Source organism: Colossoma macropomum, unplaced genomic scaffold (assembly GCF_904425465.1).
Source record: "Colossoma macropomum unplaced genomic scaffold, Colossoma_macropomum, whole genome shotgun sequence".
Taxonomy (NCBI): domain Eukaryota; kingdom Metazoa; phylum Chordata; class Actinopteri; order Characiformes; family Serrasalmidae; genus Colossoma; species Colossoma macropomum.
The window spans coordinates 23429239-23446949 of record NW_023494787.1 but is presented as its reverse complement, the minus strand read 5'-3'; the positions used below and the strand labels follow the sequence as shown (position 1 = coordinate 23446949).

At 39.5% G+C, this 17711-nt stretch overlaps 1 protein-coding gene across 2 annotated transcripts; it reads right to left on the bottom strand.

Moving 5' to 3' along the window:
• Window positions 1-3189: 3189 nt before the first annotated feature.
• On the bottom strand, window positions 3190-16910 carry LOC118805606 (programmed cell death 6 interacting protein). 2 transcript variants are annotated; one of them, XM_036566549.1, is made up of 18 exons: window positions 16619-16910; window positions 13659-13707; window positions 13493-13562; window positions 13241-13368; window positions 12965-13118; window positions 11869-11969; window positions 11320-11451; window positions 10165-10387; window positions 9871-9994; window positions 9293-9470; window positions 9044-9155; window positions 8637-8806; window positions 7465-7713; window positions 7151-7285; window positions 6387-6481; window positions 6095-6215; window positions 5793-6004; window positions 3190-3945 (listed from the first exon to the last, which is right to left on the bottom strand). In XM_036566549.1, exons 1-18 carry the CDS (start codon window positions 16822-16824, stop codon window positions 3774-3776), a joined length of 2631 nt encoding a protein of 876 aa, XP_036422442.1. In that variant the 5' UTR covers window positions 16825-16910; the 3' UTR covers window positions 3190-3773. The 2 variants fall into 2 exon arrangements, with proteins under 2 accessions (XP_036422442.1, XP_036422443.1); XM_036566550.1 differs by having other exon boundaries at window positions 11320-11436.
• Window positions 16911-17711: the final 801 nt, after the last annotated feature.

The window sequence follows — 17711 nt, the reverse complement described above, 5'->3', positions numbered from 1 at the left end:
GATTAAAGTTATAATATCCGAGAAGGCTTTTCTCATAAAGGCATCGTCACCACATGATTATTACATAGAACAAAATTACCTTACAGACTCACTCGGTGAACTTATCAAGCGCGCAAGATAAACCACCAAAACCAAAAGAACACCTGTTAGATGAGTTCTATGTTTATCTCCCTCAGCACAGCCGCACTAACCCACTAATGCACCTACCGCATCTGCATTATGCTCTACGAAGTGGTGCAGTCACAAGAAAGAGACAAAGAATACAGGAAGAAATGTGATATGAACTCACAGGTGGTGATCATTACACCCTCAGTGCATCAAAAGCTTAGTGAACTGGTCACTTGATTATTCAGGAAAAGGAGAGCCGATACCGTTGATCATCTCTAAACTACTGCTCCCGCAGGCACCTGCACCCGCGTGGTTTAAACATACTGACTGGGAGTAAAGGTTGTCCCTGTGTGTATTTTACACAAAGCATTTTTCTCGTCCATTCTCCTGTTGTGTTGCCTAAAATGTTGTGTATGTATATATTATACCTATATTATAGGTTTACATTTGATAATTTCAGTACTCACTGCCTCTTTGAAAGTGAACTCAGTTCACTCATTTGCAAGGGTAATCTGTCTTTGCTGTCATTGAGAACCGACTGACGTGAGTGTGACATCAGTTCAAATCCTCCTATTATCACTATAACTGCTCTCAGGTGTCAAAGCATCACAGCAGGCATCCTTATTACAGTAATGGTGTCTTCATATAAGAAAGCAAGAACAGAATCATTACTGGGTATTGATGTTCATTCCTTATTGTATCCACTGCACCAAATACTGAAACCTTTCCATGCCAATCAGTTCCAACTATTAAGACCTAAGTTGGTCTGATCAGCATCAGTGAGCCAAAAAGTATACACCACTATTTTTTGTAAAAACCTGTAGTTGTGTAGATATAGAAATGAATTATATAGATATACAAACAGTGTTATAATAATTTGAAAGGTATCACAATTTTGATTCCCAGAATTAATAATCAGGACAATATCAATTTATCAGGGTTATTAGCAAAGCACACTACATATCCAAAAGCATCCAGACATCTTCTAATGCTCCCATTGCTTGTATGAAATGCCAATAGAATGGGATAATCTCAAGCAGAATGAGAGACATACACTGCTTCTATGGAGTGATCAGGCACCATCAAATATCTCTGGGATGAGTTTAAGTAAATCAGAAATAATCACCCAACATCAGTACCCGACGTCACTAATGCTCTTGTGGCTGAGATGGACCCCTCAAAAGAGTAGTGGGTGTTACTGCAGCAAAAGGGGGACAAACTCTCTATTTTACTCTTAATTTAGGAAATGTTGGACGAGCAGGTGTCTACAAACCTTTAGTGTATGACCAGGCAAAAATAAGCAAACTGAAAGCTTAAATATATAGTGTCAACTTTTGTGACCTATAAAGGTTCTCACTCTTAATTCATTTTAAGTGACGATTATCATCAGTTGCTAGCATTGCTCTGCCTTTAAATTCACAATATTTAACAATTGGGGTCTGCTGAGGTAAAGCCACTTTATAGCATTAAACCCCCTTGCCTAAAATACTGATGGCTGCATTTACCGTAATGATGCTCAAGTTTGTGTCCTCCTGAGAATAAAATGTTCAGACTGGCACCTGCTTCATCCACACTTCACACAGGCACCCTCTCCTGGCTTGTCTGTCAGAGGTTTGGACTACATGGGGCAGTCGGGGCCTTGAGCCATCAAAGCATTTCTGTTATCTAACCAAACAGACGCGCACACTGGCATGTCGCTGAAGTGTTGGAGCTTCTCTGATGACACTTTCCCGTATCTGTTACTCATCCGAGCGATATCGCTGTCTGAAAGGTCAAAGATCACAGGGGATAAAGACATAGGGAAATTCTGGCACTCCTACAACAATGTAGCACCTGCCTCTCGCCCCCTCCCCACCCTCTGACGCTTACACATAAACACATAAATCTCCCACCAATCTCTCAGCTGAAGCACAGAGCATTCCAGCTCCTACAGTTACAGTAAGCATTGAGAGAGTTCATTTAAGCACCTGCTCTTTGATTCCTCTTTTGGTAACTTCCTCTTTTTTTTGCCGGAAGTCCTGTCTCCAGACTGCTCAGTGTCCACTTTGAATTTCAAATGATGCAGAGGTGCAGGGTTCACTCCTATCAGATGAAGCATTCAAAAATTACAGTACATTCTTGGTTATCCGGTGTAGTTTTAAGCCATGTCTTCTAAAGTGTGTGCAGACGCGCTCAGCAAAAGTGTAAGCTGGTCTGTCTTTACTGCAGGTTTTGGCATTTGTTGCTGGCTTTAAAGCAAGTAAAACAGACCATTATGAGGCTATAAACTCTGAATTGACCAATCAGAGAAAGCCTAAATATTAGCCATGCCAAAAAAAAGTCCCACTATTAAAAGGAAATTACAGAAGAGAAAAATAAATTCAAAATAGAAAGAATACTTGTCAAACCATGGTCCAACACCATGAGAAACCAAGCCTTACATAAAACGAAAATTAAGAGTTTAGTCCTGACGACATAGGAAATTGCCCATGTTGTGAAGCTCACTACTTCACTAAAACCAAACACCTTAAAAACTCACTAGTTTCTTCATAAAGTTTTAAAAAAAAATGTTCTTCTGGGTAAAACAGAGAAATTCCTGACGGACCAAATAAAACACCAGATCCAAACTCAACAAAGCACACATTTCAACCCCTAAAACAAGACTGAAAATCATAAAAACTCTCTCAGCCAAGTAGGCTACAGCAGGCAGTGTCTAGGAGGCCACAGCACAGGCCAAATATAAAACCACAAGAACAGAATTCAGGAGGTCATTAAAAACAAAGAATGTGTAACCAAGAAGTGAGCATGATGAAATCTTTTCAAAACATTGTGTGCATAAAAAGTATGTGTACAAATTAAGCTGTAATTTTAAACAGTTCAGCAAACTAGAAGGAAATCTTTTAAATGTGACACTGAACTCCCACTGTTGTATCATCTGTCAAGTCTCAAATTAAATTCTCTAAAGAAAATGACTGATGTGACTGGAACATAAGCACCCTTATTCCCCTGCTCCATACAAAACTAACACGTTTCTACGGAATCTAATTAAAAATAAAAGAACAAGCACATACCAAAGCAAGATATACAGAGAGAACACAGAAGGCCTTTTAGCATCAGACAGGTTTTAATTACATGAGAACAAAAGAGAAACAAAACGCAAAGTAGTTTTTAAGTGACAGATGCATTGTCTTATTCACTAGTCCATTAAACCGTTCCATTCCCCCAAGCGCTGATTGAAAGATGAAGAGAGGTACAATGAAAGGGTTACAGTAAAACTTTTTCTCCCAACAATAATCTTCGTCTTCTGGGTAAGAAAACATCTACATATCCTGCATTAGAGTATATATATTCAGTATTCATTACAAAAATAAGATATAAGCAGCGGCAGGCAGGCAGCCAGCAGCTTGACTTTGGGCATGAGTGAGAGAATCAGTGAGAGAGAGAGAGAAAGATCCAAACCAGAGCAGAGAGCATCTCTCTGAGGCTTAGAGGAGAGTGGGCGTGGTTATTGAGGGCAGATCCCATTGGTCCTTCTAGTGTTCTAATCTCTGCCCACAAGAAGCCAGGTGTTAGACACAGAGAGAAGGAGTGGAGGTGTTAGAGATTAAGTGTAAGAGAAAGGAGTGCTAGAATACAAGGGGCAGAATGGTTGTAGCTGGGGCAGGGGTGTTCAGAGTAAATATTGTCTACTGCTGGGGGTAGAAGGGCTGTTGCTGGGGAGGTTGTTGGGGATAGGGGTAAGGCTGCTGGGCTGGGGGACCTCCAGGATAACCAGCCTGCCCCGCGCCTTGATAGTGCACGAAGGGCATGTTATACCCATAGGCATAGGGATTATACGCCATCGGCATCTGATAGTACCTGAGGGAAAGACAGAAGCAAAACGTTTTAGCAATTCAGTGCTGTAAAATGTCTAAAACACACCCCACGCAGGTTTATCAACAAAAAAGACAAATGTTCAGCCTGTGCACTACTAGCACACTGACTTGTACATACTCAACATGCGCTGAGTCAAGGACAGTACAACAGTCTCAAACCTGTTGCAAAGACTTGGAAATAAGTGTATGAGGAGAGAAACGAAACTGAGAAACTCAAAGAATTGTCCCTAAAAGTAGCCGCAATTTTTAACACCAGTCCAAGCAGCTTGGTTTTGTTACTAGGGGTAGGCATTATAAGACAAATTTTTACACAAACAGTATTAAATATCTTATTCCAAACTAAATATTATTTAATATTTTTATGAACATACATGGATACAAGAGCTCTGAAGGTGCTCTGACTAAACAATAACAAAGCATAAGCAAAGGATACTCATTCTTCAACCTCTTGTCATGTAACTATAACAAATGCAAACTGCACAATTTATTTTACTGTTTAATGTATAAACATTTACTTTTAAATAGCATTTTTTTAATCCACCCAGCACCAACCTAACAGGAGTTCACTTTCACTTTTACACACTAGATTTGTCTTAAACACAGACACATGAAACTTGTAAGACATCAAACAATATATTCTTTACTTATATGTTACAGTTTTACAATCTTCAGCTAGCTTCTGCTATAGAGTTGCTACCTTTAATGCAGGTGCATTTAGCACCTGCATGTTGGCCATCAGCTTTAGTCTTTGAGATGCGTTCCTCAAAATTTCACAAGAGACAAAAGGCAACAGTAAGCTGACTTCAGGTGATGAAGAGTCATCCCTAGTCAGAGCTAATTCTTTGTGGGCTTGGTGCGTCTGCACTCTTACTTGTTGCATAGACAAAATAATTTTTGACTTGTGACTGAGCAACTGTTTCAAGTCTATACACCCACACAAAATGAAATCAATTATATTATTCTATTTAATTATATTAAATTAATAAGTGTCTTGTTCAGACATTGAAAACAAATAAAAATGAATTATAAGCATGAATCATACAGAGTGGATGTGGAGAAGATTTTCTCTCGGGCGAGCAGGGAACTGAAAAATGGAAAACCTAGAGTTGGAGTGCAATGATTACAGAACAGTTTGAGTGATGAGTGGAAACTGCTGCTGCTCCAATGACACACTCTGTTAAATAGAAGGCTGCATGTACATCAGCGTTATTAGAGTAAACTAAAACTATTACTAAAATAAAAAAGTGGAAAACAATGAGCTGCACTGTAATAACTGTAATAAAAATACATGCAGTTTTCAAAAACAAAACCTAAACCAAAACTATGTCAACTGAAAAATTAACTAAAATGAAAGAATTATTGAGATTTAGTAGAATAACTTAGTTTTAGCTTTTTCAGTGTGTGAAAAAGAGTTTAGAAGTGGATCCCTTCTATGTTTAGCTGTATGTGGTTTAGAGCTCAGTCTAGTGTTGTTCTAATTTTATTCTGCCCTTAAAAAAAAAATACTATCACAGTGTCCATCATAATATTAAAACTAAAACTGGATAAAAACTAAAACTATTTCTTTTTTTCTACTATAACACTTCTTGCAGCTCAAAGTGCTGCTTGTGCTTCTACTGCACTGCACTGTAAATTTTTAGTTGAAAAGTTTTCATAAACAATAATGTGCTAAAATCATCCTTGCATGGGGTGTGTTTCTGGCCCAAATAACAAAGCCATAGGCAAATTTACAGTAATGTTTCTCATCTTAGAGCGGCAGTATTATCCCTTCAGTTGTAAATGAGCGAACATCTTGTGTGTAAGCGTATGAGAGAAGGAGAGGATGCATACCCTGGGTAACCTTGATAAGTTGGGTAAGGCGGGCCTTGAGCCTGTGAGGGTGCAGTAGGTGGTGCCATGGGTGGGGGGTTAGAGCTAGCAGGAAGAGGCGGTGGGGCTTGGCTTGCAGGGCTGGGAGTAGTGTTGCTGCTGGCTGCCTGTGGGGTGAAGCTTGGTGGTGGTGGCCTTGCTGGAGGCTGGGCTTTAGCCTGGGGCTGCACTGGCTGGAACACAGAGAGCAAGATCAGAACCAGAGGAAAGGATAATATGGTTACTGCTTTCTGATCAGAGGCCTGTTCTGATTCGACACTTACAAACACAGTCCTGGGGGCAGGGGTGGGGCCTGCTGCAGCAGGCTCTGAGGTGTTGGACTGGTACGCAGGGACACTGAAGGAAGGTGCACTTGGCTCACGAGCAATACTCTGCTGGAGCTCCCTGTGAAGAAAACAAGATCAACATTATTTCAACACTGAACTCAGTCATACATAATAAAAAAAGAACAAGAACAGGTTAATCATAAATTGAAAACTAATAAGACAATACTTATTTTCAGCACAGGCATGCACGCACAAACATGCAAAAAAGTTACAAAGTGACAGTACATACTTGAGCAGCTCATCTCTTTCAGTCTTGCGGGCAAAAACAATGTCACTACACTTATTCTGGAACTTCAGCAGGATTTCAGTCAAATCATTGTAGAACTGCATGAAATGGAGGAAAATATGAATGGAAAGGAACAGGATAGAAGTGTCAACGGAGTTTTTAAAAAGCTATCTGGATCACTGAAGACAAAATCAACAGAACAGCTTATTGCTGGACAGCCTGACCTTTTTATTTTAAGGCACAGAGGTTATAACGTTCTAATATTACTGAATAGTTTAAAAATGGCTACTTATTAAACGTCTCTAACAGTATTTTACTTGGTGGACTGAGATGATTCACATGATTGAAAAAAACAAGCTTCCTATCCATTTTTCATTTTATTTTTCAAACAGTTATTCGCAACTAGTTTGCATATACAGGCAAATGACCCACCACCCAGGGAAAAATGCACAAATTTACCAACAAATTTCAAACATGTGTCATCATTGTTGGGAGACCATCTCTAATTATATGATTAATTTCTTAAACCCATATTAAATATAAGCACAGACAAAAAAAAGAATTTTCAACAGTGAATCAGTATGGGAGTGGGAATGTATTCCAAGACTAGGCTTAATCCTTGTCTGGAAAACTGGCCTGTTATGTTACTAAAATATAATCCACATTTATAAACCCCGTAGACATGTAAATACCATACATTTTTAACTTAGATCGCTCTTTGTCAGTGTAACTTTTAAGAGAGGACGAATCTTGTGCATGTGTGTTACCTTGGTTCCTTCTTTGAGGTTGGAGCTAATCTCAATGTAACTGTCATGAGCTGAGGCTAGTTTCTTCAACATCTCCTCCCTGTCATTAGCCTCGGCATTGGATTGCTTGAGTGCCGCAAACTCCTGATGGGAGGTCTGAGATGGAGAACCAGAGTCATCAAAAGTTATCAAACCAACGAACACTCACTCAGTATTACAATTATGTACTATAACTGAGCCCTACAAGTAAAGCAAAAGGTAGAAAAACAACCATCTGAAGTACCCAGAAACCACATTAACATAACAGTCCGCAAATTTCCTTTCGTCATGTGTACCTGCACTTGGGCCAGCAGATCCTCCTGTGCGCGTAGATTCTGCTGGACACGCTGCATGTGTGTTCCATAGCGTGCGTCCAGTTCTGTGGTGGAAAGAGCCTCCTCGTTAATGGCCCCATCCTGAGCCAGTGCAGTGAGGAACTTGGCTGTCATGTCAAAGGTCACAGACTTTATCTCTCCTTCTAGAACCTCACGGTCTCGTTTGATTTCATCCAGTTGGGCCAGCTGAGCCTTCAATACGTTCACAACCTGCAGGGGTGAATGAGCTACATGTATTTTATTTTGCATTTATGCACTGAATTTGGAAAAAAAAAAATCTAGGACCCGAGAATTATCTGGTGTTCCTGTATGCACAGTGAATGCATCAATGTATGGAGTTAAATGACGAGCTAAACTGAGTGTTTACATTTTAGCATTAAGGAATCCTTGACACTATAGGAAAATAAAAGTATAAAAAAAAACTTATAACGCTAAAAACCATAAAATACAAAACCAACAGCACACACACGTCTGAAGGAACTAACATAAAAAACTATTTATAGGTTTTATGTCAATTAGGTTAAACCTAATATAAAGAAAAGAAGAAAAAAACTAACTACAGGAAACATATCAGCTGTTTATACATGTGATCAACATACAGACAGTATGCACTCCATATTAGGGGTGGGTGATATGGCAAAAGAATTTTATCATAATACTTCAAGATATGTTCATGATACACAATATGGATCTCAATATTTCGTTTTTTTCCTGAGATTTGATAAAACACCTGTAGTGCCACATTAAAAAAAAATAATAAAATAATATCAACAACAATAATAATCCTACAACTATAATTTGTATTCAATGTTGCACAAACTGCACTGCACTAAATCCAATTTAATATGCCTAATTGCGCTCACTTGGTAACGAGATTTCAAATGTTGTCATGTTTCCTAAGCTTTCTTTCCTTATTGTCAATCTCTCCTAAAGCTGATGGAGAGGATATATTTGTGTGCGTGCTCTGGCTTTCCATTATAAGCCTCACTCTGTATAAGATCACAACTTCAACAGTGTAAAATGACAAACAGCAATCTTTGATTTCTTGAAGCCTCCACCCTGTCGAAATTCTTATAGCACTGTGATACCCACAAACTTTAAAGTGTGTGTGTGTGTGTGTTTCCATAATTTACCTCACTGCCTTGAAGAGTCTTTGCAGGATTAGCTGATGGAATAGCAGAGCAGATTTCGTTCTCTGGTTTGCAGAGCAGAGCGATCATCTCACAATGAGAGTTATAGCGATCCTTTACCACTTGGTCAGCCTGCACAGCCTTATCCAACACACTCCGGAAATTACCACCCTCTAAACAAACACAAATAAACCAAAACATTTACGTGTTAGAATATTCACATTCAACACGATTAGTTCAGGAGTTTTAATATTAGTATGACTGACAAGTCATGGAATGGTATCTGCTGAATTGTGTGTCTGTCTCTCCATGTATGCTTGCATGTCCATTAACCAGAGCCCAGATTTTTTTATTGTTGGAGTGTGTGAGTGTGTGTGTGAGTACGTATGTGTGTGTGTGTGTTTATGTACCTGCTCTGAGGGGTTTGTAAAGGTCTCCAGATGGAGTTCTGTTCCACCGCTGGCTGAATTTGGCTCTAAGTTCATTGTCAGTTGTCTCCTCATCATCCAACATCTTTAGAGACTATTTATATAAAAAAAAAAAAACGAATCCAGTAAGCTAAACCCATGAATACCCATAGAAAACAACTACTTCAGATTTTAAGTGGTCATCTTTGGTATTTACAGGCATATAATACATAAATACAGTGCAAGACCAACCTCATCCAAGATCTCACGGTTTCTCTGTAGTAGTTCAGGCAGTTCTTTAATAAGCTGCTCAATGCTGTGCAGACCTCCCTGCTGGACCACAGCACGACTCTTCTCTAAGATGGACTGTGGGACTGAGTCTCCAGACAGATCCTCTAGCGCTGCTGGCAGGTTCAGAGAGGCGAGCACCCTGAAGAATTACCAATAACAAAATCAAATCAACTAATAAATCAATCAAACCAACTGCAGCAAAATCTACAAAATCTAAAAAAGCAATAACAAAAACATGCTAAACAATATTTAAAATAGTTTCAAGTTTTAAATCACTATTGTATTCAGTACACCCTTACATCTTAAAATGATACTGAACTCAGGAACACAACACAGAGATTTGTCTGAACTAGGAAGGAGAAAAGTGCATGGAGCACTAGCTAAACGACACAATAACAGTAATGTTCTGCTTTGTACAAGAACCATACAAATACCAAGTTTATAATAAGTTTAAAAGAAGCTTCATAAAATATTCTCTCAAAGGTTTAACAACACAGCCAAAGTCAAGTAAGGTCAAAGAGTTTTATCCCCAAACCCACCCATTGCAGAGATTAGTTGCCTCTCTCAGGCTGCCCACAAGTCTGTTGACCATTTCAGCCCTTCTGGAACTGGCCATGCTCAAAGACTGCTGCACTTCCATAGGGACCATCTTCTCAAAAAGGTCTGGGAGTAAACAACATGCACACACATTAATTTGTATAACATGTTATACAAATTTGTTACTGTTTACATTTTAATGAAGAGAAAGTAAGACGTATGAACATAGGATAACTGTTAGCTAAAAATTGAAAATAAAAATAAAACAGTGAGGAATGATCTAATTGACCTCTCACCTGTGAACTTCTGGCTAAGTGGTACTTGAACAGCAGTTGCCTTGACAAGTGTTGCCTTGCCAATGTGCTCTAGATCTTTGACCTCAGGGACTCGATCATGATAGATGAAGTCATTGTCTTTCTTAGCAGCTGTGAGAGCACGGCTGATCTTATCAGAAAGGTCCTTAACATTCACATACTCATCATAGCGGGAAGCTACGGTCTTAACCAGCTCTGTGGCATGCTGCAAAGGCACAAAGAAAATACTCCAATAAAACACCAAAGATAAATGGACAAAACATATCTCCGCTGTCCAAAGCAAAACATGTATCTCGATTATTTTTCTACAGCACTACAACACGGCGGCTGTCCTCTCTGTTTTGTGAAAATGTTATGATTACTGGATCAGCAGAAATTCTCCAGAATCACTTGCAATAAAACCTCTTAACATTAACTTACATTACAGGTTAAGAAAGTTTTTGCCCTCTCCTGTAAAGTTTCTATTTTGGAGAGAAAATTTTTCTTTGGACAGCAACTATATAGATAACCAAGGGTTTCCTTTCAGAAGTTTATGCCATATGCAGGGTGAGTCAAAATATTCTAAAAGATGCCTCCCATGCAGCCCACACCCTGTTTAAACTTCACTGCTCAGGCAAAAGACTCTGGTTAATCCGGTCCAGAACCGCCAGGTTAAGAAACAGCACAGAGGTAACTACTGCTCTGTATTCTGGATGAGTTAATTAGCTCCTGTCTTATGTACACTTGGCACTTTTATTTTTTAATCTGTTTTTGACTCAATGTTTTAAACCATGCTCTTATTGTGCATTTTCCTATGTTTAACTTTTACTTGTTTTAACTGTATCAACTTTGCTCTTTACCTTTGTTTTATGGATATTTGTCTTGGTAGCAAATTGCTGACAACCTCATGGTTCATGCTATTACATTTTTGAACTTTATCAAGATAGAGTAAATACCATTCAGTGTTTTACTATGAAGATCTCAGGCATATCAAAAGTTGGACAGCAACTTCATGGTTCATGCCAATAAATTATTGAACTTTATTCCATTCAGTTCTTTTTACCATAGAGTTCTAAGGGACATCAAATGCTGAAAACCGCTATACAGCACTGCCTGACATTCTCATTCTACAGATGCAAAAGTCCTACACACACACACCTGAAGACGGGCAATCTCCTCTCCAAAGCGTTTCTTCTGATTGGCCAGTGCTGACTGGTGGAGTTCTGCAGTGGCCTGCATCATGCAGTGCTTGGCTGCCAAGACTGGAAGCACCTCCTGGAAATAAAAATACTGACCAGGGAGAGGCAACCACAAACACCACGGCAACCACGAACAAACACCACGAGCAACCACAAACGAGCACAGACACACAGCACAGGGCGCAGGAAGAGAGAACAGAACAGCAAATCAGCACGCAACCTTCAGCAAACCTCAACCAAACCTTCACACAACGCTCATGCAGCGTTCACACTCACAGATCAGTGGGAGGAGAAACAAAGGCAGAAAGTTGAAATTCTCAAGGTGTTTGTATATGTATGTGCATCTGAGAGAACAACTAGCAGTCATTACAGACACTAAATGTACCAAACACACATACACACAGTGGTTGCTGCATGCAATGTGTCAGTCCTCATGGTTTATATTGTGTCCAGAGTGACCCCTAGTGGATACTCTACTGGTAGATTTGTCAAGTTGAAGTGGGCTTACCTTGGGAAGGTTCTCTTTGTACTGGCACTGCTTGAAAGCATCGCCATAGAAATCTGCAGCCTGATTGGCTAACTTAGCAATGATGGCATCCTTCATCTTGTCTACAGAATGGAAAATTAATAAAATAATTATTTAAAAGAAAAAAAAAAATCAGACAAATGTCTCAAGCATGTAGTATTTAGATACACTAAACAGTGACACTAATGATACATATGATCATAATATGCAAAATGTCATAATCAACACAATATAGTTCAGCTCTGTTCAACAGCTACTGTAAAGTCAGGATACCAACAGATGTATCCATTTGACTACACATAGCTATAAATTCAATATTATAGCTACAGAGCTATTCTGAATTGGCTAATCTGATATTTTATTCTTGTGATTTACACGTAGTTTTAAAATAATCACATCAGACATTATATAGTTTCACCACTTTAGCACATGCCTATGGAAAATGATTTTGCTTATTTAATCTGTCAGTCATGTCAAAATGACTTTGAGAGACATGTTGCAGGGCCGGGCGTGATCTTGTAATGAGAACATTTGCAGAGGAAAAAAAAACATGAGCAAATTTGGGCTAAATGTGGGTGAGAACATAGACTTATTAGAGTGGGAAATCCAAAACCTCATAAAGGTGGAGCTCAAAATAGGAGGTGATTGTGCACTCATCCACATTGTCTGACAGACAACAAGGCTATAGCTAGCTCACAGATGTAACGCAAGTTAGTGAAGTTGAATAGTCTCCCTCTCCCCCATCCAATGTAGATGTGTGTCACATGTGCAGAGAACATGCAGTTAAATTTACATTTCTCTTGCACAGGAAAGACTGTTCCATTAGTTAACAATTACGTTTTGCAACTAATATTAGCTTGTTTCGCTTGTGTTATCATTTGTACTCCTGATATTAAAAGAGCATGGACTTGAGAAATTCAGGAACAGGTTTTGGAGGGGCAGTACCTTTGTCTGCAGCAGATTCTGCCACAATTCAGCAATAAAAGTTTAACAAGTTGTCCTGAGACAAGTTTATTTGTTAAGAGATCACGTCTGGCCTTGTAAGACTATAAGACATTTACTGCCCTACTGCACATACCTGCAGTGGCTTTGAGCACAAAGACCTCCTGTGCCTGGCTGAGCATGATCTGACTGAGAGTGCCCACAGTCTCTGGAGAAATGTCCATTGTAGGCTCTCGATTCAGAGCAGACAGCACTGTGTCCTTTATGTGAGCAAACGCACCACTAGCCAGCTAAAAGGAGGGCAACACTTCACATAAACTTCATATGTATGTATAGCGTGGATATAAGAAAATTAGTGACTACTTAACATATTTTCGTGCTGGAGTTCAGAGGTTTGAAGTGAGACTCTGACCTGGTAGAACTTGGCAGCTGCCTTCAGTCCTTCATCGTTGTCTAGGTTCTGCTCTGAAGCTATCTGGCTTGCCAGTGCCCCAACATTAAACAACACACACGTCTTCTCATAGCCCAGACTCGCCAAAGCTAAAACACACACATAATATAAACATATCGATCAAAATTACATTTACCCTAGTTTCACTAAAGCAGAACAAATTTTAACCTGTTCATGATTTAAAAAAACAAACAAAACAAAACAGAGACTTACCCAGTTTAACCGAGCCACCAAAGAGAGATCCTTTATCAAAAGCATCTTTCCATGTAAATGTCAGACACAGCTAAAACACAAAGATTCAATTTTATATGAAATGATATTTTTACAATAACGCATCTAAATATTCACATATTTATGTACACATGTATGTGAGCATTACCTCAGGGAAAGGAAATTTAGGCTCAACGGAACACAGCTGATCGTAGTAACTGCAGAAAGAGAAAGAGAAAGTGAAAGAAATGAAGAAAAAACATATGAAAAACAAATACACAACTACATGGGGAATCCAGTTTTGTGTTCTATGAATGTGAAACACAAACACACACTTTTAAATATTTCTGTTAAAACTCAAGACACTAAAAACCACTCTGTTCCATTTTTCTGTGTAGCTTATGAAATAAAATTATGTTTAACATCAAACGTTAAAATGAAAGGAAACAGAGCTGTGAGTTAGAGATCCATATCCATAGTCCTTTATTTGGTTCTAGTTTGCCCACATCTACTGCACACCAACTGAAACTGATAAAACGGTGACATCCACTTGGAAGTCACAATAAAGAACACATAAAAACGTTCTCCCTGGCAAGTCCCATTTTCCCCTATATGCCACACCAGGCATTTTTTCAAGGTCAGGCTGAGAAAACCAGAACAACAGAGTCTCATCGTGTGACTGTCGAGAAGTAACTTGAGCTAATCAGAGCAGTGATGCGAACGGCCGACACGCAAGCTCATGTGACTGTGTGTCATTCACAGCCTTCTGAAGTAATAACAACAAACTTTACTTAACTCTTCAGAGCAAAGATCTCATTCAATTGCTTTGTCATGCTGGCAAGCTTGTGTATGACAAGATCAGGAAGTTCCCTTATGGGTAGCTATTTTTGGCTACTCCTGATGACATAATATAGTATGTGACTGTTGACTCATCCATCAGGACTACAGAAGGGTGTACCCAAGGGACTGCTCGTCATCTGAACCAAACACACCCTTTTTGGCCAAACACGGAGCTAGCAGTGGCACAAGGCCTACCATTCATCTTACCACATCAACGCCACAACAGGGTGACACCAAAACAAAAGGCCTGTTTCTATGGCAACGTATAGCTCATTGACTCTCCACATGGTAGGAGGGAGCAGGAAACTTAATACTGTCTTTATAAGAACCAGATTGCATACACTGACTTATTCCAAAGTTAAACATGACGCAAGGTTGAAGAGAAAAGCAGTCAGACAAGAAGTGAGTTATTCAATATCTGGCACATACTTCTGATGAGTCACTGCTCCATTCTTTCATTTGTGTTCCACTCTGTCAGCATTTTCACAGCAGAGCTGGCAGATACATTAATACTCATAGCTCTAAAGCAGGACCACAGTGGACTTCACAGCTATTACAAATTCAGACTGGCAGGTTTACCACATTTAGGCCCCCATTTATTTGAGATTGAAAAATCTGTTCTGTCTCTCCCACAACAGATTTGAATTAGCAGAAGTAAAATCATGATGCGCTACAGACAAAAGACAAAGACTCAGCAGCCCTTGCAGTTCTTTTGTTTAACAAATTAATACGCCATTTCCTGGACTCTTCCGTATGCAAAGTTTTCCCTATCAGTGATCAAACAATGTTCAAGTTCTTAAACATTTGGGCTAATAACGGTGAAGAGAATTTACCAGTCTGTAAAACAGGCCTAAAACACTGCACCCACGTCTTCTTTCTAATGTGTTCAAATAGACGTCATTCAGCCTATTGCAGACCAGGCAGAAACAATACAGGCAAGTACTGCCTAAACCTATACAAAGTATGCCTTCAGATCAGGTCATGTTGCTGGTTAAGCAGCCCTCCGAGCCTACTGAAGACTATTTGTTTAACATGGCATCATAAACCTTCTTTTCAATGTCAAAGGCGAAAATGCGTCATGGGAAAACAAGGAAGCTTAATGACCAGAAGCTCAGGAGCTTCAGTCAAAAAAATGGTGCAGACAGTTTTACTGGCAGAAGGAGGCGCTCTTTTAGCCCTTGAAGTTATTCGGTCAGAACAGTCTAGCTTTGTGGTCCGAAAATAATGCACCTGTGTCATGTATACCTAAACCTTACTCAACCTAAAACGGCTAAAACGAACCCAAGAAAAGATTCAGCACAGACTGTGAACTTATCAAATCCGCGTTAATAAATAAACAGCTTATTTAATAAGACCATTGTCACGTGTCTTTGTAACTGATACCAAGCAAGAAAAAACCTCAGTTTTGGATGCAAAGTGTCATTTTTTACCACAAGAGTTAGGAGAAAAATGTGAATATGCTCAGAAGTTCATTTAAACACTAAAATACACATAAGTTATTGGGAAATTAAAATAGGGCATAACTAGTGTCGTATTTTCTAAATCGTATTGTTGAAGTTCTTTAAACTAACTAAACTGTCTGTAAACTAAAACAACCAAAATAATAATTCCTAGAAAACAAACTTACGCTCGAATCCCCTACAATTATCCTTAAGCTATCTAAGTAGGTTAGCTAGCGTTAGCTAAGTAAGTTATACGTTTAGTTGGCGGTAGCTGTTTTGTAGCTCATGGTGAGGTGTGGCGTTTACCATAAAGGACATGAGCGGTCTATTCGTGTCATAGTTAAGATCTTCTAATAAGACTAAAAGCTCCTAAAAGCTTCGACACCGCTTGCAAAATCTAGATTGACGCGTTTGTAGGTCGACTTTTAAGTTTTTAGAACAAAGTCTCATTTCCTAGAACATGTCAGTACCCAAACAAATGACAGGTAACGTTAACCTAGCTAGCATAGATATTCAGCTACCTTGCGTTATCTAGTTAATGTTACTATACACTTAAAATTCACATAAAATGCACATAATATTCGTTGCTAAAGGAATATAACCGCAGTATAATCAAATGTGAACAGTGGCTGCTCAGGTAGAAAGCAAGCTTGTTAGGTAGCTAGCTAGCTGCGCTAGTTAGCTAGCTAGTTTAGCCTTACTAGCTAGTTTGACATTATTTTATCTAAACCATTTCTGTTGTTATGCAGCTACATTGTTAGTATATACAGAGCTTTTTTAGCACCGAGCATGTAATACATTACGGTCACCGTGGCTAGACAGTTATTCAGCTAGCTAACAGACTGACCGTAAGAGGATCTCCAGCGAGCTTTCGTGTTTGTCCAGCGGCCTCCCCAGCGCGCTTTTACGGAGCTTATTCAGCTCCTCCACTGCGCGGAGATACTCCGACTGCTCCTCTCCCGCCGGATAAGCAGAAGTGACAAATTTTGACAGCGGTTTCACCAAATCAACTTCTGAAGACTTCTTTAACGGGACAGAAATAAACGTCGCCATTTCGGCCCGCTGAAGTGACTCGGGTTTATGGCGAATGGAGAACAGCAGCGGGCACAAAAACAGCGCTGCACTTCCTGGATCTTTCCGGTGACTGCCGAGTGTTTACGAAGCAGCGCTCGGCTCAATATAGGCTGCATCCCTCACATACTACCATAATAAGTATGCCAAACCTAATACGCCACCATAAGAAGTCCATTCATTAATTTGGTATGTATAGCATAAAAGTATGCGGTTTTGGACGCAGCTGTAGACTCTGGGGCGTATTTCACAAAGCAGGATTTCTCAGTTTAGCCAGATAACTTGAGCCCAAAGTCAAGCCTGTCCAATAGGACATAAGCTGAGGGGAATTCTTATTGGACAGTCCTCATCTTTGGTCTGGCTAACTGAGAAATCCTGATTTGTGAAACACCCGCTTGGTTGTTTTCATAGACATGGATTAGGTATAGCCTTAGACCGCAAAAACAAGCGGTGTCTACCGTTAAAAGTTACATTTGGTCCAGGCTTGGGGTTAATCTAAGCAATACTATGTTGGAATATTACTGTGAGGATTTGTTTGCATTCAAGAGCATTAATGATGTCAGATAATGTTGCTGAATGACTAGTTCTGGATCACAAACCCCACTACAACTCATCTCAAAGGTCAACGGGGTGTTTTGATACATTTGGACATTTAGGACTGGTTTCAGACCCAGATAAAGCCTAAGCCTAGACTAAATTTGACTTTTAAGGTTGGTTTCCCAGACAGGGATGAAGGCTCGTCCTAGACTACACTTCACTTTTAATGAAGAATCTTCATTCCGAATGCTGCATCGTCCAGGACTAGGCCTAATACCTGTCTAGGAATGCCACTGACATTGCTGTTTACTCCAAGACGAAGCTTAATCCTT